At 42.8% G+C, this 26,247-nt stretch overlaps 2 protein-coding genes and 1 non-coding gene across 5 annotated transcripts in view; 1 reads left to right on the top strand and 2 right to left on the bottom strand.

Moving 5' to 3' along the window:
- Nucleotides 1-17,362, bottom strand: part of LOC124774906 (NADPH:adrenodoxin oxidoreductase, mitochondrial) — a 72,537-nt gene extending 55,175 nt beyond the window's left edge. The window contains exons 1-3 of one of the 2 annotated variants that reach the window (XM_047249578.1): nt 17,118-17,362; nt 16,526-16,667; nt 16,220-16,438 (exon numbers count right to left, since the gene is read on the bottom strand). In XM_047249578.1, the coding sequence (XP_047105534.1) occupies nt 16,220-16,438; nt 16,526-16,667; nt 17,118-17,128 (372 nt within the window). In that variant the 5' untranslated portion in view covers nt 17,129-17,362. Of the gene's footprint in view, nt 1-16,219; nt 16,439-16,525; nt 16,668-16,774; nt 16,926-17,117 lie in introns of those variants that run through there. The other variant, XM_047249577.1, reaches the window with a different exon arrangement.
- Nucleotides 5,147-5,221, bottom strand: Trnal-caa. Its single transcript has one exon. It is a non-coding gene; the product is annotated as a tRNA-Leu (tRNA).
- Nucleotides 17,302-26,247, top strand: part of LOC124774907 (origin recognition complex subunit 4) — a 98,253-nt gene continuing 89,307 nt past the window's right edge. Inside the window, exons 1-3 of one of the 2 annotated variants that reach the window (XM_047249580.1) lie at nt 17,302-17,487; nt 17,636-17,846; nt 23,593-23,767. In XM_047249580.1, coding sequence (XP_047105536.1) covers nt 17,637-17,846; nt 23,593-23,767 — 385 coding nt within the window. In that variant the 5' untranslated portion in view covers nt 17,302-17,487; nt 17,636. The remainder of the gene's footprint in view (nt 17,488-17,635; nt 17,847-23,592; nt 23,768-26,247) is intronic. The other variant, XM_047249579.1, reaches the window with a different exon arrangement.

Here is a 26,247-nt window from a genome sequence, read left to right as displayed (position 1 = left end):
GTCTGTCTTCCTCTTCTCCGCCTCCGTTCCCTCCTTACGACGAGGCCGCTGAAGACTGGGAGGATTACGAGAAGCGTTTGCGGCAACACTTCTTGGCTTTCGGCGTTGTCGACGCTCCTATGTGTAAGTCGTTATTTCTATCTTGGATTTCCCCATGGATCTATCAGCTGCTATCTCGGTTAGCCCCTCTGCGGAACCTGCCTCTCTGTCCTTCCCAGAAATGTGTGAATTATTGTCCAACTATTACCGAAAAAACACCCACGCCGTTGCCGCCCGCGTGGCGTTCTACCGGTGTCGTAAACAGCCCCATCAATCTTACCGGGCTTGGGCGGCGGAACTACACGGTCTGAGTCGGAAATGTCAGTTTGTCACGGACACTCATCATGAGTCTTATGCTGATTCAATGGTTAGGGACGCTATTCTACGGCTTGCTCCTGATAAAGAAGTTCGGCAACGTGCCTTACAATTGCCAAACCCGTCGTTGTCGGAAGTTCTCCGCATCGCTCAATCTTTTGAAGTGTCTCACGCTGCTGGTGCGCAAATAGACGCGTGGTGTGATGTCGGCGCTGTACAAACCACTTTCAATGCGGACAATTTGCCTGTTTCACAGGGAAACGACGATGTGGCGGCGGTGCACTCGCGTCAACAACGTCGCGTTGGGCCGCCACGCTCGCAGCGAAAACAGCAACCACAGAAGCAGGTTCGTTCCGCACTTCCTTCTTGTCCATGTTGTTTCGTACAGCATGACAGGGCCGCGTGTCCAAAACGTTGGGCCACGTGTAATTCATGTAGGAAAAAAGGCCACATTGCTTCTGTGTGTCAGTCTCCTAAAGTTCCTGTTGACGAGGATGAGGCATCGGACATGGATGTTAACTGTGTGCTTTCTCAAACAAATAAGTTGTTTGTTACTGTTCGGGTTCTGGATAAAGACATTCGCATGCAAGTGGACACTGGCTCTGCGGTAACTCTCATTAATTCTCGCACGTATTTGGAGTTGGGCTCCCCTCCCTTGTCTCCAGTTATGCGAAATCTACGAACTTATAATAAGCAGAAAATTCCTATCGTTGGCCAGTTTGATGCTTCCACTGCCTACAAGTCTGTTGTTAGGCCCCTCACGTTTTATGTGGTGGATCATGCGGGCACTGAAAACCTGTTCGGCTATGATGCTTTCCAGTTGTTCGGGTTCTCCATTGATGATGATGTGCACCTCATATCTGAGGATATTCCGTATCAACAGCTGGATGGCTTGTGTTCTGAATTCTCGTCCGTGTTCTCTGCGGGTCTGGGTCGTGCCAAGGATTTTGAAGCCCACACTACTCTTAAACCTACAGCTCACCCTAAGTTTTTCCGGGCACGCCCTATTCTGGTGGCGTTGCGTGCACCTGTCAAGGCTGAGATAGACCGGTTAACAGCTTCAGGGATTCTCCTTCCTGTTACCTCCAGTGAATGGGCATCGCCAATCGTGGTGGTTTCCAAACCAAACGGGAGTCTGCGATTGTGTGGTGATTTTAAAGCAACTGTCAACGCTCAGAGCCTCATTGACACTTATCCTCTTCCCCGTCCTGAGGAGTTATTTACCAAGCTCGCTGGGGGCCAGTTCTTTTCCAAACTTGACTTATCGGAGGCGTACCATCAGTTGCCGTTGGATGCATCTTCCAAGGAATTTCTCGTCATCAACACTCCTTGTGGGTTGTATCAGTACCAGCGGTTACCATTTGGCGTCGCTAGTGCGCCGGCCATTTTTCAGCGGTTTTTGGAACAGCTCACGGCTTCCGTTCCCGGCTGCATCAACTACCTGGATGACATTGTTGTCACGGGGGCCTCCACTGAGGAGCACCTTCGCAATTTGCGTTCACTGTTTCGGGTTCTGCATTCCGCTGAGTTGAAGTGCAATCTGGACAAGTCACAGTTCTTCCAACCCTCCATTGTGTATCTTGGTTTCCACTTGTCCCGTGAGGGTATACGTCCTCTACGACAGCACGTTGCGGCCATTACCGCTCTACCCCGGCCGTCTACGGTCAAAGAACTTCAGGCGTTTCTAGGCAAGGTTGCTTATTATCACAAATTCATTCCATCCGCGGCGGCGGTGGCTCATCCTCTGCATCAGCTGTTACGCAAAAACGTTCCTTTCTGTTGGTCCGACGAGTGTGAGCAGGCTTTTGTCCGCCTGAAGGCTCATTTGCAGTCGGCGCCTTGTCTTGCCACATTCCGTCCGGGTCAGCACTTGGTTCTGGCGACTGACGCGTCACAGTATGGCCTAGGGGCTGTTCTCGCCCATCGGTATGAGGATGGGTCGGAACGACCCATCGCCTACGCTTCCAAGACCCTCAACGATGCCCAACGGCGTTACTCTCAAATCGAAAAGGAGGCACTCGCTATCATTTATGCTCTAAAAAAGTTCAGCGTTTTTTTGTATGGTTCTAAGTTTCACCTTATCACCGACCACAAGCTGCTGGTCTCTCTGTTCAGCCCCTCGGCGTCGCTTCCGGATAAGGCAGCTCACCACCTGCAACGTTGGGCCTTATACTTGTCTCGTTTTCACTATGAGGTTCACTATCGCCCCACGGCCTAGCACGCCAACGCTGACGCGTTGTCGCGTTTGCCGATGGGCCCCGACCCGGTTTTCGATCGAGATGAACGACTCTGTTTCCACATTGATGAGGAAGAACGTCATGAGGTCGAGGGTTTTCCACTTACAGGTTCGCAGGTCGCGTCGGCTACTGCGCGGGACCCGGTCCTGCGTCAGGTGGTCGGTTTTGTTCAACGGGGTTGGCCGGACAGGACCAAGGGCCGGGCATCGGATCCCCTTCGCAACTACCATGCCTTGCGCCTTCGTTTGTCTGTTCGTGAGGGTGTTGTTCTTCTGGCCACGGATGGCGCATCTCCACGGGTTGTGGTGCCAGCCTCTCCTCGCAAAGGTGTTCTCAAACTATTGCATGAGGGCCATTGGGGGATTTCTCGGACTAAGTCCCTGGCCCGCAGGCACGTTTATTGGCCCGGTATTGATTCGGACATCGCCCACATGGTCGCTGCGTGTGGTCAGTGTGCTCAACAACTGGCTGCACCCCGTACAATGCCCTCTCCGTGGCCTGATCCGGCACAGCCGTGGGAACGAGTGCACGCTGACTTTGCCAGCCCCTTCCTCGGCACTTATTGGGTACTGTTGATTGACGCCTTCTCGAAGTTTCCGTTTGTTGTTCGATGTCCGTCGCCCACCACTGCGGCGACAACGCTGGCTTTGTCCAAAATCTTTGCGCTAGAAGGTCTTCCATCCACGATTATCACGGACAATGGCCCTCAGTTCTCTTCGCAGGCCTTCCGTGATTTTTGTACTGGACAAGGGATTCATCATGTTACGGCACCGCCCTTCCATCCGCAATCGAATGGGGAGGTCGAGCGCCTTGTCCGCACTTTCAAAAGCCAGATGAAAAAATTCCTTAGTGATTTTTCCACAGATGACACTCTGTTGCAATTTCTGAGTTCTTTATCGCTTCACGCCTCTGGGTGATCGCAGCCCGGCTGAACTCTTGCATGGCCGCCAACCGCGCACTCTACTGCACCTGCTTCACCCTGTCAGGCCTTGTACTGTGTCCCCTAGTGCGGGAAAATACTCGGTGGGCGCCGACGTGAGGGCACGAGGGTATGGATCTCGCCCTAAATGGATTCCAGGGGTGGTCCAGGCTCTTCGCGGCCGCCGGCTTTGTGAAATACGTACGGACGACGGCATGGTTGTTCGCCATTACGACCAGATGCACCCACGAGTGGTGACCACACCGGTGCCATCGCCCCTTCTTTTGCCTTCACCAGCCCGAGAAGCCAGTCCTGTCGCTGCTGCTGATCCTCCGTGCGTGTTGCTGCAGCCGCCGTCGCTACCGTTTCCGAGTACGCCGGAACCGGCCCCAGGTGCGACGCAGCCTTCTCCGGGACCCATTTTGCTGGAGCACACCCCCGGGTCCACGACACCTATGGATGCTGCTCCGGAGTTTTCACCCATCATCTCGTCCAGGAGGCACGTTCCACGTGCCAGCTTCCGTCCTGGACATTTTCGACCATACTCTCGTGTTTCTCCACGGGATCTTCTCGGGTCCTCCCAAGAGGCCATGGATGTCTCCGCACTGTCCGTGTCTCCAAGGAAGTGAGTTTTTTTTTTCAAGGGGGGAAAAGTGTTGTGACAGTGCCACGACATTCAAAAGTGCCGCTACGTTAGTACGCGAACACGGCGATAGAGGCGCTCCGCAGCTCGGCCGAGCGCGGGAGCGCCACCTGGCTATGAACGGCGCCGGCCGCATGTCACGGCACGGCAGTCGAATGACAGATACGGAGTTAGTAGCATCTAACCTGCTAGTGTTTCTACTTTTGTATATCCACGCAATTTATTAGTGATTAAAGGTTATAGCACTTTTCACACCCCATCTCAGGTGCCCAACTCACAAACCTGTAGAAGAAATCCACATATTCACATCCCACCTCAGTTGCCCAACTCACAAACATTTAGAAGACATCTACATACATTTATATGGATAACATTAGATGCAGAAAGTTGGAGGCACATAAATTCCTTGAAAGGAATGCCCACATGAAGGGCATTTGGCCATCATCTACCACTAACATTGCCAAATTCCACTAATAGACATTCTAACCCCATGAAGATTCAGGATAAAATCCAGGAAAAAGAAAAAAAGGAAAGCAGAGCAGCATTTAACAAAGTATCAGCTTCCCTGGTATTTTTATTACATTGAGAGAAGTTTGATAATTTATTGTTAACACAGTGCAGTGAGCACCGAGTTTGTTCTTAAAAACTGTTTCTCTTTGTTAGTTATACCTTAATTTGTTGAAGGTAACTGGAGGTTCCTTTGACGGTGAGATATAAGCGCACAAACAAATAAAAGAACAGCAGAAGTCCTAAATTTTTCATGTAATCAAAATAAAATTGCATTGTATATTGACAACTGCACATCATAGTAGATGGCACAATAGAACTACTGATTCTCACTATGATTCAAAATTAAAATTGGAGAGAATTGTATCTGCCAGCATCCTGTGTATGGACCTGTAGGGACTGAGAAGACAAGATAAGCCTGAATGAGATTTTCACTCTGCAGCGGAGTGTGTGCTGATATGAAACTCCCTGGCAGATTAAAACTGTGTGCCCGACCGAGACTCGAACTCGGGACCTTTGCCTTTTGCGGGCAAGTGCTCTACCAACTGAGCTACCGAAGCACAACTCACGCCCAGTACTCACAGCTTTACTTCTGCCAGTACCTCATCTCCTACCTTCCAAACTTTACAGAAGCTCTCCTGCGAACCTTGCAGAACTAGCACTCCTGAAAGAAAGGATATTGCGGAGACATGGCTTAGCCACAGCCTGGGGGATGTTTCCAGAATGAGATTTTCACTCTGCAGCAGAGTGTGCACTGATATGAAACTTCCTGGCAGATTAAAACTGTGTGCCCGAGCGAGACTCGAACTCGGGACCTTTGCCTTTCGCGGGCAAGTGCTCTACCAACTGAGCTACCGAAGCACGACTCACGCCCGGTACTCACAGCTTTACTTCTGCCAGTACCTCGTCTCCTACCTTCCAAACTTTCAAGATAAGCCTAATTACATTGCACACAGACCACAAATTGAATGGGAAGAAGCCCTAACAAGTTGTACAAACGGAAGTACCCTCTGCAAAGCATTTCAGACTCATTTGCTGTTCTATCCATTGCCTCCACCCCCTCTCCCTATCCATCGATGAATCAGGCCAATACTGCTCCACAACAACATGATTATCATGCAGGGCAGACTAACAGTGAGGGCTGGAAAACAATTTCCTACCCCTTATGTGTAGGCTGACTTGAACAGCACATCGTTAAGGCAGGCGGATAATGTTCCCACAGGACACGTGCAGGACAACCTATAAATCAGGGGCCTAAAAAGTGCTTGCTGGATCTCCATTCTTACTGGAGCTAGGAAGTTATAAGCCCCATAGTGCTACTAACACCTGTGATGTTTGCTGTCCGTGTACTAAATTTGGTTGAAACCAATCCAGAAGTTTGTGACGATATCTTGGACATACATACTTACAGTCTGATATTAGATTTTTCTGTGTGGCTTCACCTGTGTACATGCACGCCACATACAATGCACATAACTCTTGGTTCATCTCCTCTTCCCCCTCTCTGCCCATTACCTCCTTGCCTCCTTATCTGTCCGTCTTCCCTTCTCACCTCTTAGCCTGTCTCCTCTTTCCTCCTTTCTTTCTGTCCATCTCCTACTCCCCTTTTCCTCTGTCCATCTCGCCCTCTCCTCTCTCTGACCATCTCCTCTACCTCCTCTCTCTCCATCCATTTTCTCCTCCCCCTCCATCTCTATACATCCCCTCCTGCCCCCACTCTGCCTATCCATCGCTTCCTGCCCTCCTCCTCCTCCTCCTCCATACACCTCTTCCCCCTCTCATCCTACCCATGCCCTCCTGCCCCCTTTCTCTCCATCTCCTCTATCCATTTCAACCTTCCCCCAGGCTCGCCCATCTGGCGTCACAATGTATTAATACTATACTGTCATGCTGCAAAGCGTACTATGTCATCCTAGCCAGACATGAAATGAACATAGCATTTATATGTATGTATAAAGGGGATGGAAACATGTAGGTATTTCACACTGGATGAATACAACGGTACAACCTGTGCTAAGAGCCTGGCTTATGTCTGGCAACCTCATGACATGACGCATGCTCCAGCTGCGTAATAGCAATGCATATAGTGCACACTTGCTGTGATGTACTGATGGTCATCACTTGGAAATCACACACTGTTGTCTGCAAAAGGCTGGGGACGATTGTGTGTATGCTGGGGGGGAGGCAATACATCCATGTATTGTGGTTGCCTACCCAATTCTACATAAGGAGACTTGTGTAGGTTGCCCTGCAAAGAGATGGATACTATTCCCAGCAGGACAGCTGATACGCCAGGGGCTTAAAAATGTTGCATGTCTCTATCTCTGTAAATATTAGAGCTAGAGCATTGTAGACCCCACTATGATGGTCCTCTTGGGACAAGCAATCTGTGTGCCAAATTTCGTCCACTTTGGTCCAGGGGCCTGGCGGGATTTCCCAGTCATACACACACATTCTCAACTCTATTTATATTAAGACTAGCCTTTTCCCTGAAGCCTCGCCAGCATATGTGTATGTCACATATAATGTGCACATCTCTTGGCCCATCTCCTCCTCTCCTCTCTCCCTGACCAACACCTCCTCACCTCCCTATCCATCCATTTCATTCTCCCATCTCTCTCTGTCCATCCCCTTCCCTTTCCTGTCCATCTTGTCCTCCACCCACTCTCTCTGTCCATCTTCTATTTCCCTTTCCTCTCTGTCTTTACATCTTTTTTTTGCCCCTTCTCTACCTACCCATCCCCTCTTACCTCTCTCTCTCCCTCCATCTCATCCTCTGTTTATCTAAACCTTCCCCAAGCATGCCCATCTGCACATGAACCCCCTTCCAAAGAAGTCAATAAAGCAGGCTGATATTACGAGTTTGGTTTGAAAAGTTCTCAGAATCACCACGAGAGGTCAGCACTAGTGCAACGACTTGTTCACATGATATTCATTGGACTGTTGCCTGTAAACACGTGCCACGTCAGGGCTTTTGGAAGCTGTGGTGGTGACGTGCTCTGTTGTTGTTCCCACATAGTGATTTGTGAATGGAAAAAAAAAAAAAAATCAAGATTCGAGCAGTGATTAAGTACTTCGTAAAGAAAGGTGTGAAAGCAAAGGACATTCATGCGATTTCCAGAATACACTGGCAGACTCTGCTCCTTCATTTCATCTGTTGCCAAGTGGACAAACAAATTTAAATTTGGTTGGAAGAGCTTAGATGATGATCCATCCAGTGGTCAGCCAAGATGTGTCACTACTCCAGAAATCATTGCAAAAGTGGTCATGGAGGATCACCAATTGAATTTGCATGAAATTGCTCACACTTGCAAGATGTCATCTGAAAGGGTATATCACATTTTAACTGAAGAATTAGAAATGAAAAAATTATCTGCAAGATGGGTGCTGCGACTCTTGACACTGGATCAAAAGCGCATGAGAATGGACATATTGAAACAATGTTTTGCTCATTTTAGGAGAAACGAACAAAATTTTTTGCTCCAGTTTGTGACCACAGATGAAACTTGGGTGCACTACTACACCCCAAGACAAAAAAACAGTCAAAGCAGTGGAAACATGCTGATTCCCCAGCACCAAAGAAAACAAAGACAATTCCTTCAGCAGGAAAGATCATGGCATCAGTGTTCTGGAATGCGAAGGGGATTCTGTTTGTAGATTGCCTCCCCACTGTGCAAACAATTGCTGGAGAATGATATGCTAACCTCCTGGACAAATTGCAACAAAAGATACATGAAAAAAGACCAGGTTTAGCAAGGAAGGAAGTCATCTTCCATCAAAACAATGCACACCCACACACACATGTGCCATCGCCATGGCAAAATTACATGAACTAAGGTATGAATTGTTGCCGCGTCCACCTTATTCACTTGATATGGCTCTGTCAGGCTTCCAACTTTTCCCAAAACTGAAAATTTTTCTTGGTGGACAAAGATTCACTTCAAACGAAGAACTGATAGCTGAAGTTGACAACTATTTTGCAGGCCTGGAGGAAACTCACCATTGGACCAAGTGCATTAATCTAAATTAAAAAATGTTTCAATGATGTAAGTACTTTTTTTCTATTATGTTCCAAGAACTTTTCAAACCACCCTCATACTTCCACTACACATCTGTAATGTACACAGCCTATATGCCAAGAGCTTGTTAACCCTCGTTTTCCCCATTACATGTAGGCTGCCATGTGAAGCAGGCTGATACTACTCCAACACAACATGCCTGTTCTGCTGGGCAACCTACACATTTGGGGCTGAAAAACCATTCCTTGCCCCTGACATGGAGGCTGCCCTTCAAGCAGGTCAAATAGACAGGTTGGTACTAATCATACAGAGAACAACTGTTGTGCAGGACAGCCTATACAGTAGGGGTCTGGTAAAGACCTTGCATGTCTGTCTGGTAAAGACCTTGCATGTCTGTATCTCTGTAAATATTAGTGCTGTAGTGTTATAAATCACCCTATGTTGGTCCTCTGGGGACAGGGGAATTGTGTACCAAATTTGGACAACTTCAATCAATGGGCCTGATACGAGTTATTATCCATACATATATACTGTACATATGATCACTTTTGTGGCCAGTCTGTATGATGGTGGATTATGTGTTGGGTCTGGTGCTTTGGTGGAAATGATGTCATAAATACTGAATGGATGGATTATGTTTATTAACCACAGTAAGTTATGAGAGTATGGTAGTCCACATTTTTCCCATTCAGTTGTGTGCATCCAGTAGACCACTGGGCCACATATGGTGCCTGGAGATGGCGGTGTGAACCATAAGGTGGTATGCATAGAATACCACTGCAATCACCTGCTACTGCCTCGTCCCATCAGAAAAAGGGTTAGCTTGCAGGAAGCCAGAAAGGAGCTATCATTTCTGGGAGGGGGGGGGGGGGGATGTGGGGGTACAGCACACTGTCATATAATCAGTGCAATTCATGTGTGTGTGTGTGTGTGTGTGTGTGTGTGTGTGTGTGTGTGTGTGTGTGTGTGCGTGTAATCCTGCGCAGCATCAATGTAGAATGGTGTCCAGACATTAATGCCATCTGTGTATATAACCACTGCAATCTCAGGCAACTTAGAAGAATTGCATTTGCATTGTCTATTTGCCTTGAGGATCTTCTCAGCTAGGAAACGCTGTTGTAGGTAATTGGGTGCATAGCCTTCAGGTGCAACATGAACCTTACCCAGTGATATAGCAACACGAACCTTACCCAGTGATATAGCAACACGGACCTTACCCAGTGATATATCTGCCTCTGTATCTAGAAAGCGGTGCCCATTGCAGTGTGCATACATGATGCTATTGTACCAAATATGTCGTCATCTGGAATACTGCTTTACACTTTTATATGTGCAATAAGAAATGTCTCAACTGTTGTTTGTCCTGTTGTGTAAAAGTATGTAATTTGGCTGGTGGTGGACCACAGTATGGCAGTTTAGCCTGGCCATTCCTACAACAAGTGCCACGTGGTTTGGCAGGAAACCATTTTAAACCACGATGTGAACATAGTTCTGACATTTCACCCACATGAAAACCTGATACCACTGCATATATTTCACAAGCTATGTAACGAGAGCCAGCATGGAGGTGTGGATGTGCTGCTGCCTAATGATCCCTTATGTTTTCGAGGCACCTCAAGCCTTAGCGGAGTCCCATGTGCTTGTGTGTGGGAGACATACTCTCTTAGCTAGCGAAGCCTTGCAGTACTGTCATCAGCAGACTTGAATGTTCTGCGTATTGCTGCAGTTGATAGGTTGTGTGTGTTGCAGTAACAGAGTTGCAAAGTGTGTTCAGGTCCATGACAGGACATATCAATGCCAATCAGCGGCATGGCACAGTGAACTACACCTACATAATGAATGTGGCATTTTTACATAGGTATAATGAGGATGGAAACTTGTAGGTATTGCACATTGGATGAATACAGTGGTACACACCTGTGCTAAGAGCCTGGCATATGTCAAGCGACCTCACAAATGGGGCACACACTGCACGTGTAATCCCAAAGCAAGTAGTGCACTTGCTGCGATGTACTGATAGTCATCACTCAGAAATGACACATTATTGTCTGTGGAAGGATGGGGGAAGGCAATACATCCAAATATGGTGGGTTGCACAGCCATTTAAACTAAAGGGGCCAGACGTGCAAGCCCACATAACATACGTGTCATGCAAGGCAGCCTATATGCCAGAGGCTTAAAAATGTCACATGTCTGCAACTCCATCAATATTAGAGCTAGAGCATTATAAACCTCCCTATGTTGGTCCTCTAGGGGCAAGAAGTTTGTGTGCCATATTTGGTCCACTTCAGTCCAGAGGCCTGCAGATCTTCCTGCATTTCATTAGATGTCTGACATTGCAACCTTCTGCAGACAACTACCTGGTCTCTGAAGAGCCTCATGGAGCTCCCAACATTATCTACAAGATTATTTATATACAGTCACTTGAAGAACCCCTGAAACTGCCCTTACATCTGCTAATTTTATTCCAATAAGAATGATGTGTTGAGTCCTATCTACTAGGAAATCTTGAGTCCAATTCCAAATTTGGTCTAATACTCGGTAAGCTCATACTCTGTTCACTCAACAACTGTGTGGAATGTATCAACTGCATCATGGAAGTCAAGGAACACATCAAGATGGGCACTTCTGTCTGTGGTGCTATGGATTTCATTGACGAACAGAGCACACTTACAAGATCAATGGTGATTTTTAAAGTGGAGGTTTTTGGTCTTCAAAACTGTCGTAATGCATGAGCATAAAACACATTTCATAATTTTGCTATAGTTTGACGGAACCGATATAAGCCTATAATTGTGTGCATCTGTTCAAAAACCCATCTTGAAAACATAAATGATCTGCACTTTTTATAACTCCTTGATACCCTTCAGTGCTCCAGCAACCTAAGTGAAACTGCTGCTAGATGGGAAGCAGATTCTTTCATACAATCTCTGTAGAATTCACAAGTATCTTATCTAATCCAGATGCCTTTCCACTCTTGGTGCTTTTAGTTGATTTTCTGTTTTATGATCATTATATAAATATCTACAATTTCGATGTTCGGACAATGGTTTAAGGATGGAAACATAGACAAAATTTCTCAAGACTGAATTCAGTATTTTGTTTCAGTGTCAGTATGGTCACTTATGACTAATTAGATTATTTTCATCCATTTACTGACTTTACACACAACTACAACATTTCAGGGTTTCTTTTTTCCCAGATTAGATGGCAAAATTTTACATTTGAATTTAACACTTCCTCACATTGCTCTCCTTGGGCTCATTGTGGCTTTCTTAAAGAGGTGGTACCTAGTTAGTTTACATCATTTAGTTGACAAGTGTTTACAAGAAGAAGTGAATTGTAGTTGTTTATTTACATGATTTTTGAAGAACTATCAATTTTATTGTGAGAGTATACATATTTTCCAGTCACTAGTGTAGTATGAACTGACCTCTTTATGATTAAAGCACTATGTTATCTTACAGGAGTGCTTGAGGATGTTCACCTTGAGCAACACTCGACTCACTTGGTACATACATAACACAGGATTGGCACATTTTATCTCTACATTACATTTTATCGCTAATTAATGCAGTGGTATGGTCAGCGATGGATAGGCTAAGGCTAACCAGTATGTTGATATCAAAGGTCACCTAATCTTCACCTGTGACTAAATGTTCCACTCATAAGCTTCAGCAAATGTGGACACTGTGTTTGGAGTGATGAGGAGCCATCACTCAGTGTGATGAGTGTCTCACTCAGGCATTTGCATGCTAAAACTTCCTGTGTTTTGTCCAGAAACAGATCTCTCCAGCTTTATCCCCATGCACAGCTAACACTCCTTGCTCACTTGTTGAATAGCCACAAAGGGATGGCCCTTTGTCATCTTGGTTATCAGATCATCTTACAACTTTCCTGCAACCAATGGCTGTGAATTAGCTATCCAGCCAGGTGGTCACTGCAAAACAGTGGTAAAAGGCCAACTGATTCTGATTTTTATGAAGTGCTTAAGAAGACCAAACAGCTAATTTCATCAGTCTTCTATTCAACTCCCAGGACAGAAGCAGCAGTGCACCCAATCTGTCTGTATATAGAGTAAAATCTGTTGGCAAATGTGAGAAAGCATTCTAAATGTTTGTGTAGCATGTATCCGAGGCAGAACAGGGGAACCAGTCCAGAATTCACCTGGTGGCATGTGGAAAATTGTCTAAAAACCGTGTTGAGGCTGGCTGCCACACCAGTCTCTCACCATTAACCCGCTGGGCAGATTCGATGTAGGACCAACATAATTCCACTCCTGGAAGCATTTGCATTAACTCATCTGCCTACCCGGGTGGGCAATAGGCCAACTAAATCATATGATTACGTAACATGCTGAGCAACATAATGTGGTTAACCTGAACAGTTGCTTCACAATTCATGCACTTTGAATTCTTGCCCAAAATACCTGTTTTCTGAATTTGGCAAGTGGGAACTTCCCCTGCTGCATAGGCTTTGTTCTTGCAACCCCTCATGCCTTAATATTCACTTGTCTCTGTCCTCCACCTGCATTCCACTATCTCTTCCTGTTGCCAACTCATTCCAACCTTCTGGACCCAAGACCACCTCTTTCTCCTCCTCTTACTTTTCTATTCCACCCTAGCTCACTGTCTGAAATCTTTGCTTCCATCTTTTTCCTGCTCTGGCTCCTCTGTACCCCCTTGTTCACTACCTTTGTCTATACATGATCCCTCCTGTTGCCAACTCATTCCAACTTCCTGGACCCAAAACCACCTCTTTCTTCCCCTATTACTTTTCTATTCCACTTTAGCTCACTGTCTGAAATTTTTGTTACATCTTTTTCCTACTCTGGCTCCTCTATACCCCCTTTCTCACTTCCTTTCTCAGCCGGCCGCGGTGGTCTCGCGGTTCTAGGTGCGCAGTCCGGAACCGTGTGACTGCTACGGTCGCAGGTTCGAATCCTGCCTCGGGCATGGATGTGTGTGATGTCCTTAGGTTAGTTAGGTTTAAGTAGTTCTAAGTTCTAGGGGACTGATGACCACAGCTGTTAAGTCCCATAGTGCTCAGAGCCATTTGAACCATTTTGAACTTCCTTTCTCTCTAAATTATCCCTCAGCAATCCTAGCCCTTTCACTGTATACACCACCATGTTCCAGAACTACAATCTTTCTTAACCCCCCTCCTAGCATTGTCACATTTCACCCCTCCTACTTCCCTACAAGCCACCTGAGCCAAGATTGCTACTCTGCCATTCAGAGAGTAGTGTCAGAAGCTCAGCAGTGCCCCTATTACATGAGTATTGATTTATCCTGATATGAAAATTATATTATATCCTAAATTTTCTAACAATACAACATTAAATGTAAAATTCACAAAAAGAGAGATGGGCTGGTCAGTACCTACTCTCATCTGGTGCAATTCTTGGCATAGCTAACAGAACACTTTAAAAAAATATACAAGCACACGTTCCTACTTCAGGCAGGAAAGTGAAATTCCTCGGAGGAAAATGGAGAAGGCACAAATGACCTGCTTCTCTTATCTGTCCCTCTCCCTCCATGAATTCCTCTCTCCTTCCTGGAGAATAAAACTGTGGTCACAAATGCTAGTAGTTCTGTTATCTATATATATTCTTGTGTGTTTATAGTAACTGTACTGGAAGCTAATGCTCCTAGAAGTAAGCACAGGTCAGTCCATCGGTTTCATTGATTGTTTAAATGTCAACAGTCATGAAGATTTTATTTTGGTTGCTTCTTTCCCCGCAACTTTCTCCTCTTGAGCAGAAAAAACATAATTTTACCATGGAACAGATTATTTCTTTAATGGTGTGTGCTAGGGAGAGAGATAGGTAGTATTGGTGAATTATGAAATGCTGCCATTAAGGTTTGCAATGAAGAAAAATTAGGGATGAACACCCTGTCAGTGATGGGGTCATTAGACAGAAATCACAAACTCAAGTGGGGGATGGATACCAGCCACAGCCATTTCAAATCATCAGTCCCAGAAATTGAATTAGAAAAGCCACTGAAAATCTAAATCTGTATGATTGGATGTGGATTTTAACCCTGTTACTCCCAAATGTAAGCATAATCTGCTTGCCATTGCACCACCTTGTTCTGTAACTTACATTTGGATGCAATAACATTTTCATTTGCACTTGGATCTTCACATGAATAATTGTAAAAACAAACAATAATAGACCTGATCAGTGATGAATTGAGGTAGTATGACTTATTTCTGACCTTTTCCAGAGCGCAGCAAAATAGTGTGACACTATATTACCAAATAATTTGTATTACTGGCTCTCCTCTAGTATAATGGTTACCTACCACTCATCTATGGTTGTACATGTGCTACTGTATTATACTACACTTCTCAGAAAATTACTTCATAATGTGGAATGATGATACATCTGACACCTGAAACATTTTACTGCATCATACATATAAATATATACATTAAGTATATATAAAAAAAGATGTTTTATTGTATTCAAGTAAACAAATTGCAAGGCAAAATCATTGACCCCTTTAGTTTTACATTGTCTGTAGTTTTTGATAATCCATTCAGTAGTTTTTCTCTTATTGCTCTTCTTGAAGTTAAAAGAAGGCATTAATAAGCATTATGTTTTAGGAATGGATCCAAATATGTTTTAAACAGATGTTTGTTCTGGATCCCCCTGTCTATTTTGACTGATTTGAAGCTTCCTGGCAGTTTCAAACAGTGCACTAGAGTGGACCTAAACCTGTGACCTTTGCTTTCATGGGCAAGTGCTCCATCAAGTAGGCCATCAAATCATGACTTACAATCTGCCTCCACAGCTTTACTTCAGCAGTACCTACCTGCTAGTCCTGCAAGGTATGCAGGAGGACTTCTGTGAAGTTTGGTAAGAGTGCTAGGCTCACAATTAATGCAGCAGAACTTCTGTGAAGTTTGAAAGGGAAGTTCTAGTCCTGCAAGGTAAGAGGGAGAACTTCTGTGGAGTTTGGAAGGTAGGCATGTGGTAGTGGCAGAAGTAAAGCTGTTAGGGTGGGTCACAAGTTGTACTTAGACAGCTAAGTCAGTGGAGCACTTTCCCACGAAAGGCAAAGGTCCAGCACACAATTTTAATCTGCTAGAAAGTTCAAACTCTACACACTATATGTTAATAAGGACTGCAATACATATGTCTGATAAGTGCTGCATCCTGCCCTGTACTTCTTTCAACGCAATTTTTCATTTAACAAGAATTTGGAGCCAGGAGAGGGAGATGGTGGGAGGGGGAGGGAGAGAGGTGGAGGGGGGATAGAGATAGATAGATAGATAGATAGATAGAGAGAGAGAGAGAGAGAGAGAATTATTTAGTTTATTAGATGGTGGAAGAATATATAAGTACATACTTTGCAAACTTTATACAATTCAATTATGACTGGTGGTCATGTACTTCATTAACTATATTTTAAGATGAGCATAATTGCAACCATGCGAAAGGAGGTACTGGTACCCACATAATGTCACAAAACTGCTCTTAAAATGAAACTGTAGACATAACTTTATTTACTTTTAAAGATGATTTACTCACAAGTAAGACAGCATGGTAAGATTGCATCAGGTCTTCCAATGAGATATCTTTCCCCAGACATACATTACCAACAAATTTTACTTGTGGAGATTGTGCAGTTTTTGTGAATGTGTTGATCACATTTTTAACTTCTGGGTGATCTGGTGCTACACCATATCTCACTAGACCAAATGGAACAGGGAGGCGTTCCAAAATATCCACCTGCACAGCAGGAACTGCCTGAAAATTAATAACATTGTCACCTCATCCATGTTCAGTAGAGACTCAATTAAAATTTATGGTACTGGTATGCAATTGAAAGATTACTTTAATGATTTGTTGGGTTGCGTAAAAACCAGCTGGGCCACTGCCAACAACACACACTTTAGGAATTGTGTGTTGTGTTGATGAATAAATAGCATTAGTTAAGTGTAAGTAGGTGGTAACTTTTGAATATAATGATTTCCAGCTGGAATGGGAAGGGAAACAAAATTAGCCTCCACAGAACACAATACACATGCTGCAGTCTACAATATAAATACGGTATGTTAACGGCAAAACATTACGTAGGCTTACTACACTGGAGTCGTATGCGACGAATTTGTACTAAAATTGATCGGTTTAGCTTGATAGATTTTACTCAATAATATCGGTGTAGAAATTGTCATCTGTGCAAGGTGATTATGTGACCCAAGGGTTTTTTTATTTTTTTCCTTTTTACGGCTGCATGCAGAACATTTAGCAATGTTAATCGCAGACAAATATTAGCGCTTTAGATCTATGTACCAACGTATTTCAGCCCTAGGATTAAACTTGCTTTATAGTTCTCATTGCGCACTAATGGCAAATATTACGTTATGGTCTGCTTATAAGCCTACTCAAATAATGAATATATGTTGAATTTGAGAAAAATTCTTACAAAAATGGCATTTCTGATGCTTCTTTCAGTTTGTCAAGAACTGAATGTTTCCTCTTATTAAAAACTATTTCTTATCTGTATCCTTTGTGTGCTCATTGAAACTACACCAACTGCAGTACTACAGAGCTAACCCGATGTAAAATATCGTATTGCTTTCATAAAAACACTTTTCATGGGCATATAAGAAAACTCGCAGGTGCCTGCACACTGTCGGTACAGTTGTGGTACTGTACAGTGTACAGCAGATTAGCATTTCTTTCTTCCACCAATTGACTTCACTGTTGTGGTGTTGGGAGTGCTGCTTCTGTGCGCTATGGGCGGGAACGAGCAAGTCGTTCGAATAATACAGTGAATACCGCAAGCAATTGAAGTATGTTTTGGGCCATTAATTATGAAAATAATTCATTTTTCCATTGTTAATTTACATTTCTCCCCTTGTGTTCGACATGATAAAATATTGTGCTACTTACACTAGGCCTAGTGCTAGATATTTTAATATATAGGTTATGTGCTCGCAGCATGTCAGGTCAACGTAAAACAAAAAATGACGGAAGAAATTTCCACATTGCAAGAAATTTTATTAAGCAGAAAATACTGCATTCGTACGTCCCACACGAATATTATGAAGCTGCTCACAAACAGGTAGCCGATTTGTTCAAGAGAACTGTGGAAACGGGTGACAGCGATTCACTGTTGTTGGTTGGGCCCAGAGGCAGCGGGAAATCAAATGTAAGTCCTGTTTATTTATTCATTTAGCAGCTTATTAGATTAGATTAATTATTCATTCCATAGACCCATAAAAATATGATGTACATCTATGGAGTAAGTCCAAGTACATTTTTGCTTTGTCAGTTTTCCAATAAAATACATTACTTTTACTGATTCTAACTATAGTTTTTCTAAGATAACTAATAAATTTCAGCCACGACATTTCTGGAAATTAATATCATAGCTACAAAATTTTAAACACTGTAAACCGAACAGATTTTATGAGGCATACGTAATCTATATACCTAAATTACAGAACATTTAATTGCAATAATTCTATGCTATGGGCCCATCATTTTATAAATATGGTATAATATAGTCACATAGCACATACATATTCTAGATCCCATTTTGTTTACATTCATAAAAAATTTAACAGCAATAATACTGTATATAAACAAAATCTTTAGATAAAACAATGCTATTAAGAAGTTAATACATTTTACTTTTTCTCTATACCTGTATTACTATGTCTGTTTGCTTCAGTTATTTTCATTTGAAAGATATTCTCTGATTGAATATAAAGGGGTTTCTAATAGCAGTTGTTTGATTGACTGTTTAAACTTATCCTTTGATTTGGCATTAGTGGTGTGGTAAAGAGTTGTACAACTTAACTGCCACATAACCACTGCTTCTCTCCTATTGAGTTGTTATGCTGCGGAATTCTTAATTTCTTGGTGTTTCTGGTGTGGTGGTGGTGGTGGTGTGCATCTTCATTTTTGTTGGATTTGTCTTTATGATCCCAAGCAAGAAGCAGAATTTTATATATGTACAAGCTGTAGAAGGTTAGAATATTATATTTTTTGAAAAGAGGCTTGCAACTATCTCTTGATCTTTTGTTTCCTATTACTCTAATTGCTCTCTTTTGTAATTTTAATATTTTAATTGCCTCAGTTGAGTGGCCCCAGATTTCTATGCTATAGCTCATTGTAGCATTGAAGTATGAAAAATACACCATGCACACATCATCTTCAGGTATTAATGGCTTAATTTGGCTCGTTATGTATGCCTATTCTAAAGGATAGTGTTTACTTTTCTCTGCTAGCATGCGTGCAACATTCGTACAACAGCTTAACGTGTTAAAGGTAGTCTTTGTAACATTGGGGAAGTTTTATTTACTTGTATTTTAGTATGCTCTAGATGTTGCTTTTGTAGACTTTTCTCCATACGACTGCGCAACAAACTTACAGACATAAAGAAATGCATTTTACATTCCACCAAAGCAAACATTTTGCCAGAGATGACAAAAATTCATTATATATGTGTTACAGTAAAAATAAGAACTGTCAGCACTCTAACCCTTAGCAGTGCCAATCAGTATTTTACACCGTGACATTACGTAATTTATCAGGTTTCTTGGGATCATGTGAGCCAGTGCTGTTTGGTCATGGAATGGTTCTGTAAATAATGTAACAAAAACTGATAAAATTCAAAATAAAATACATTAAAAATTCACAAAAATATTTACAATTATATATACAGTAAATAATACTACAATGCAAGGCTCCACACCAGTGGTTCCCATCTTTTCGTAGACCATTAGCTAGTACCCCTCTCCCACACATTAACACCCAACTTAACTGTAGAATGGAAGACATTTCTTGGAACATTTTATTTTTAAAATTATCAAAAAGTGAATGATATTTGCGCGTGTGGGGAGGGGGGGGGGGTGTTAGAATGAATGATGAAGGAATTTGTGGTGCATTGCAAGTCCAATCCATAACTCCTTCTCAAATAAGAAAGCTAACTATCCGTGGGGGTGGACACTTGTTACAAAACATACTTCCCCCGCATTACTCATCTCCATTCCGGCACTTGCTTGAACTGCACACTGTAACCCCATTTAAAAACAAACCTGTTCAGATGTTCCTGCTATACTTACTGTTTTAAATCAATTGATTGCTGCACTCCTTACTTCTGAACTGGCAGAAATTGAATGACTTTGGGCTGTTAATGCTGTGGGTCTAACCACTCTAATAATAATTATGTAGTTACTGCTGTGTTGTGCTGTCAGTTAATTCATTTACCTGCCTCAAAGTGATAATGAAGCAATTTCTGGACTGTTGCAGTCACTATCCACAGCTTGGAATGAAGTCATTTTCTTGAGATACGTAGTATACATTACATATATGTCTCACTTTTAGCATCAGTGAGGTACGGGACAAAGCACAACATATGTGTGTAGAGGGTGAGCTGTGTAAGGAACCTATAATCTCCACTGTATTACTGCTAGTAATTAAAAGAAACTAATTATTGATAACTTACATAATCAGCATTAGAGTTTTACAAAATTGTGATAACAGTAATCATCTTTTGAAAATAATTTAGTTTTGTGACTGAAACAGAATTGAATCATTTATTTTTTACCCCTCAGAAAAATTCATTTTATCCCTCAGGGGGTAATAATTTCCCCAGCTTGGGAACCACTGCTCCACACTAAGCAAAATATTATGGTGCAAGCCACTAAATGACTGTGAAAAATTCCTGTATATAATGTGCCACAAGGAAACGTTTCAAATTATATTTGAAAATTCTAATTTTATCATTCAAATTTTTCAGTTCTGATGGAAGCTTATTGAAACTAAACCTTTACAATAGTGTCCATTTTTCTGTGTGTTGGTTTATTTGTTGTGTATTGCATGGTTTCACAAGTATACAAACATATCTGCAATCAAATCGAAATGTCCAAATGTGAAACTCAGTCGAGCAGTTTGAGTTGATAGATATAAAGTGCTCAGATCACTGTTAATTGCTTGAAGTGGACATTCCTTAACAGTGTCACCGATTGTTTGTTCCTCTGCTGTGCAGTCGCAGTCAGCAGATAAGTGCAAACTCCACTTCTTCCTTGGCTAGTCCTAATGTACTTCAGCCTTGGCCAGATTTGGCATGGTACTTCGAATCTCTCGTCCTTCTTTGTTGGATCTTGAACCAAGTGAATGTTGTTGGGTGGATGTTCATTCCAGTGTTGTCACCATTTGGAGGTCACGTCAAAAGAACTGATACATTCCAAAGCAACCCAGGGCGGTTTGCGTGATTTCAGATGAGTTCTTGGTGGCTCTTGTAGGTTATCATAGAAGGGAGAGTTCTTATGATAAGTAATATTTTTGAGCAAGTTTATCTTAGCTGCTTTCCTCCTTAGATTGTGCAGAACAATATTAGCTAAGACAGTCAACCACTGACTGGGAGTACATCGGACAGGACCAGTCATAACTCTCATGACTTCATTATGCTGCACATCAATCTTTGTCGTGTGGGCACTGTTTTCCCACACAGGAGCACAATATTCTACAGCAGAATACACAAGAGCAAGTGCAGCAGAATGTGGAGTGTTGGCGTCCGCACCCCAGCGGCTTCCATCAATTTTGTACCTAGTAGATTTAGTCTTGAGGTAAGTTTCTTACGTAACTTGATGCACTGTTTGAATTCAAGGAAAACTCCAGTGTGATTCCTTGATATAATGGAATGTAGTTATGTGGTACTTTGATTCCACTGAAAGGCACTTGTAGCTTCTTTTGGGCTTCTTTATTACTTAGGTGGAATGCAGTAACATCAATTTTATTTGAGTTAGGCTGAAGCCTCTATTTATGGAAGAAATTTTAATTTCACCAGGTCAGCATACTCTCACAGTGCATCACCTCTTTATTCTGGGAGACTAATGATGGGTACCAGATTTTCATGGAGTCTGTGTCTGACATTTCGTGGATACGCAGATTAAACAAGATGGGGGGGGGGGGGGGGTGAGAACTGATCCCTGAGGCAGGCCATTATTTATAATTCTCCATCTGCTAGCTTGTCTGTTTAGGAACACCTTAAAGCACCTGTCAGAAAGCATGTTGTTAATTAGAAATGCCAGCTTTTGGCATGGGCTGATTTCAGTGAACTTCAACATCAATCCCTCTCTGCACAGTGTCATAAGCTGCCATAAGATCCATGAAAACTACAGATGATTTGAGATCTCCCTGAAATCCAGCTTCTAGTTAAGTTGCCAATGTTAAGACTTGGGTCGCAGAAGCTCTGATGTTTCCTGAATTCATCTTGTTTTGACAGGGGTGATTTGATCAATGACCTCTTGAATGCAATTTAGAAGAAGCCTTTCTTGTAGTTTGTACATCATGCTAAGCAGTGATACTGGTTGCTAGTGAGAAGCATTAGTTCTGCCTTTGCCTGGTTTAGGATGGCAATTATTTTAGCTTATTTGAAAAGCCTGCTTTCCAGCTCTCAGAATCTCGCTGAAAAATCCAGTGAGTCACAATTTTGGTGTAGGTCTGGTGGCTTTATGTTGAATAAAGAGGTATTATTAGGATGCAAATCATTTTTATGTCTAGTGGTCACAGAGTGAAAGTGGCAGTTCCTCTTGAATGAGTCCATTTTATTTACCACAAAACCTATTAGAACATAGATTTACAGGGATGAAAGAACTATAATTTTATGATGCATGAACAGCAGTCTGCACAAAGTTCATGAAGTAACTTTACCATTTTTTTGTATGCTAGTATTGTTTATGAATACACAGAGTAGTCCCAAAATGAGGTGGCTACTACAAAATATAATAGAGTGGAAATACGTGAAATAGTGGAATTTATTTTAAGATAGAAACATTCTGTTTTTGCACAAGATCCTGAATGTGATGCATCCAAGAGAGCTCATTGTCTGCCTTCAGTCCAAAGAATTTAAAATACTGGATTGCACTGATTAGCAACTTGTGTCTAATATTATCAGGTCAGATTAATTGGCTGTATGCTCCTCCCTTTGTGTTAGAATTAATGTCTCAGTACCAAGACAATGTTAAGCATAATAAAACATTTAGGTTAGAGTAAGTCAACATATTCAGATAAATCCTAAAAAAAAATCTTATGGGAGCATTATTTTTGTTTTTCATCATTTTTTTTCCTCTTAGTTGATATAAACTGACACTGCATTATACTCTAATTTCCTGCATGGTTCAAGTGTTTCTGATTCTGGTGATATCTTTTCTGGGCCTAACTTCTTCCACGTGTTGTAGTTAAAACAGTCACCATCCATATGGAGTTCTTGTTTTGGCTTTTGTTGTCAAATACTTCTTCTGTATGTTCATTAATGATATTGTAAATATGGAGATACCCATTATATAATTTGTCTAACTAATGTACGTAACAGCCTATTGAAATATCTCCTGACGATGCTGATAAAGGAAGTCATTGAAAGTTCGTCAGTGTTGACAACCTGATGTCGCAATAACTCCATGAAGAATTTAATCAAGAAAAATTCCTTGAGAAACTCTGTTCTCTTTCTGGGACTGGCATTCACAGTATGTCAGTGAAGTGGTACAATGGTGTAATCCAAATTGTCCATCGTTCAGATCTTTTTTCCTGGTTTACGTGGATCTTGTGCTATAACTTTTTCTCATTTTCTTAATTTCTGTCATTCTCATTTATATTTCTCAGAAAGCCACCAATGTCTGACGTACAGTTGTATCTCTCCAGAACTTGCATTTTTTCGATTTCATTCCCTTGCCTTGTTTTCACTATCAGCTTAGGACTGTTATATGCCAATTTTGATTCCCACAGTGTTTTCACCTTTAGTCAACCATCCTTTCTGTCTTCACATTTTCTGTAAGAGAAATCGAATTCCAAAAATTCAGGAGTCAGTTAACATTCCAAATTGTGATACATTTTAACTTCGATGTTCTCAGAAAATGTTCAGCTTTTTTTTTTTTTTTTTTTTCCAGTTAGTGCATACTGTTATAAAGGAGCTCCTAGAAGAACCATCATTTACAGGAGCAGCGTTGATGGTGGAACTCAATGGTTTTATTCACTCGGATGAACGACTTTCACTGAAGGATATTACCAGACAACTTCATGCAGAATCGTTGGTTGGAAATAGAGAATTTAGATCAGCTGCAGGTCAGTGTGTATGTTTTGTATATTGTAATGGGTTCATATATAATCATATCAAAAAGAATAGTCAGCCTAGAAAACTATTAAATTATGTGACAGAATTGCTGATCAATTAGGTGAGGTTAAAAAGGAAGGGCAAGTCACTCAAATCCTAGGAAGAGAAGGACCCACCTGTAGTGAGGACAGAGGTTGAGAAAGATAATGGGGTTTGCTTCAGAGAGACTAGGTAGTGAGATAGAGAGTACATTGGCAAGCACTGGGCCAGCTGCATTTAAGAGATGGTAATAGAGTGGGAGGTAAAGATGGATTAAGAGGAAGAGAAAGTGAATCAAATCGTGCAGTTCAGACACAGGGAGAAAAAGAGATGGGTAGAAAACGATTTGATATAATTGGGGATGGGTGAGGGGAGAATGAGACAGAAGAGTAAAATGCAATAAAGATAGTAACTGAGTCAGACATAAATATAAACCTTATAATAAAAATATACAATAATAGTAAGAAAAGAGGGGAGGGACTGATTGCATTTTAACAAAGTCCATTGTAGGGATGCAAAGATGTGTAGGTGATCAAGTTCCCAATTCCGGAGTTCCAGAAAACTAGCATTAACGGTGGGGAAAGGGGGGGGGGGGGGGGGGGGGAGAGCCACATCCCTGTGTAATGTAATAGGCATTCAGGTTCCTGGAGTCATGCTGTAGAGCAGGCTGTTCTAGTTTGACTGTATACCTGTGGCCATAGGTTGGCAATGGTGGATAAAAAGTTGGTATGTGAGCAGTTAGGCACCAAGGCCATAGCCTGTGAGATTATACTGCCTCAGCCAAATGGCTTGCACATGTGTGAAACACGTGCAATGGGTCTGCTTGGTGGTAGCCTATACTATCAGCACTTGCCCTCTAGCAAGTTGAGGGGCACTTGGAGGTGGCCTTGCCCCATGACGCAGGTTTGGAACCGTCTTTTGTAGAGCATATTCAGTAACTGAGTACTGGGCGTCACCAAGACGGACATTTCTTCTATGCCCATTCAAGCACTTGGCCAGTTTAATTGTGATTACTATATAAAAATCTGTTTGGTGGACATAAGTTAGTTGATAAACAACATGTGTAATATCACATGTTGCTCTGCCTTGTGTAGTGCACCGCCATATATGTTCAGAAATGCACAAAGTGGGAAGTAGATTGAAGCAGCAGCAGCCAAAGGTGAGTGTCGAGGCTATGCCTTAGAAAATATAACACAGCCTTCATAATCTTGTGAGGCAAACCTGTCTGGCAAGGCGTGGGAACAGATGACACAGCAGTGCCTAAGCAGAAGAAAGTGGAAGCCTTTCCACACCGGCAGCTGTGGAAGTGTTTAGCAAGCAATCACAGCCTGCAAGTGTATAAATACTACCATTTTTGTATTAAAGTCACTTGTGTTAGTATCACAGCTGTAGCAGCACAGGGGCTGTGACATTTGGGCCATCATCCAGAATGCTGTTCTGGGACCACAGTTTGAATCTGTCAGGGCAGCCTGCCCTAAGATCGTCGAGCACAGAGCTAGAGCAACCACACTGGGTCCACTCAGCCTCTGGAAGCAGCGCGCTGACCATCAGTCCAAGTCAGTGGCTCTTAGCCATTATGTCACCTGCCACTGCTGATGGCCAGCCTCATGCTGCACATTCAGTTACAGCCAGCCATAGCTGCTAGAACACAGAGTTGTCACAAGTAGCAGCATTTGTGTAATGCGCCACTGCTCGGCATACACAGTGCTCTGTCAGCACTGCTGGACAATACCCACACGGATAACCATGGAATACTGCAGCCACACATTCACTGTCTGTAATGAACCCAGTGGCAAGCTGCAACGAAGTAATAGGGGATTCCTGGCTTTTTGATGGATGCTGCATGCCCCCCCCCCCCCCCCCCCCCCCCCCCCCCCCCCCGACTACACACACACACACACACACACACACACACACACCATTTCCACCACCACCATCACCAAGATTTACTAGTGATAAACTGGAGTAGGTGGCATTTGGTGGGTGAATGGAGCAGATTTTACAGTGGTGACAATTACAAGGAATGGAATTTTGTGGTAGGGATAATGATTTGACTAGGTTGTTGTGGAAGCTAGGAAGATGATGGAAGGTGTATTGGTGTGGGAAGAATATAAGGGAGCAGGATCTCATTTCAGTGTTTGACTTGAGAACAGCAGCATAGCCATGGCAGAGTGATTTATTGAGGCGTTGAAATTCTGGGTAGTACTAGATGACAAGTGGTATACTTCTGAGCCATAATCTACCCAGGAGCTGTATTATTCAGAGGGTGAGGTGAGGATACAGCTCATGAGATTTGTTTGTGAATTAAGATATGTGGAGTAGTTGCAGGAAAGGAATGGCTTACTATAGAGTGTATTTGTGAGAGATTTGGTGGCGGAGCAAATTTCTATGTTGTAGGTGCCTAGCCCATAGGGACAGGAGCTTTTGATTTGAAAGTCATGGTGGCTGTTAA

The sequence above is a fragment of the Schistocerca piceifrons genome, chromosome 2 (assembly GCF_021461385.2).
Source record: "Schistocerca piceifrons isolate TAMUIC-IGC-003096 chromosome 2, iqSchPice1.1, whole genome shotgun sequence".
Lineage (NCBI taxonomy): Eukaryota > Metazoa > Arthropoda > Insecta > Orthoptera > Acrididae > Schistocerca > Schistocerca piceifrons.
This window is presented reverse-complemented; position numbering and strand designations above follow the sequence as displayed.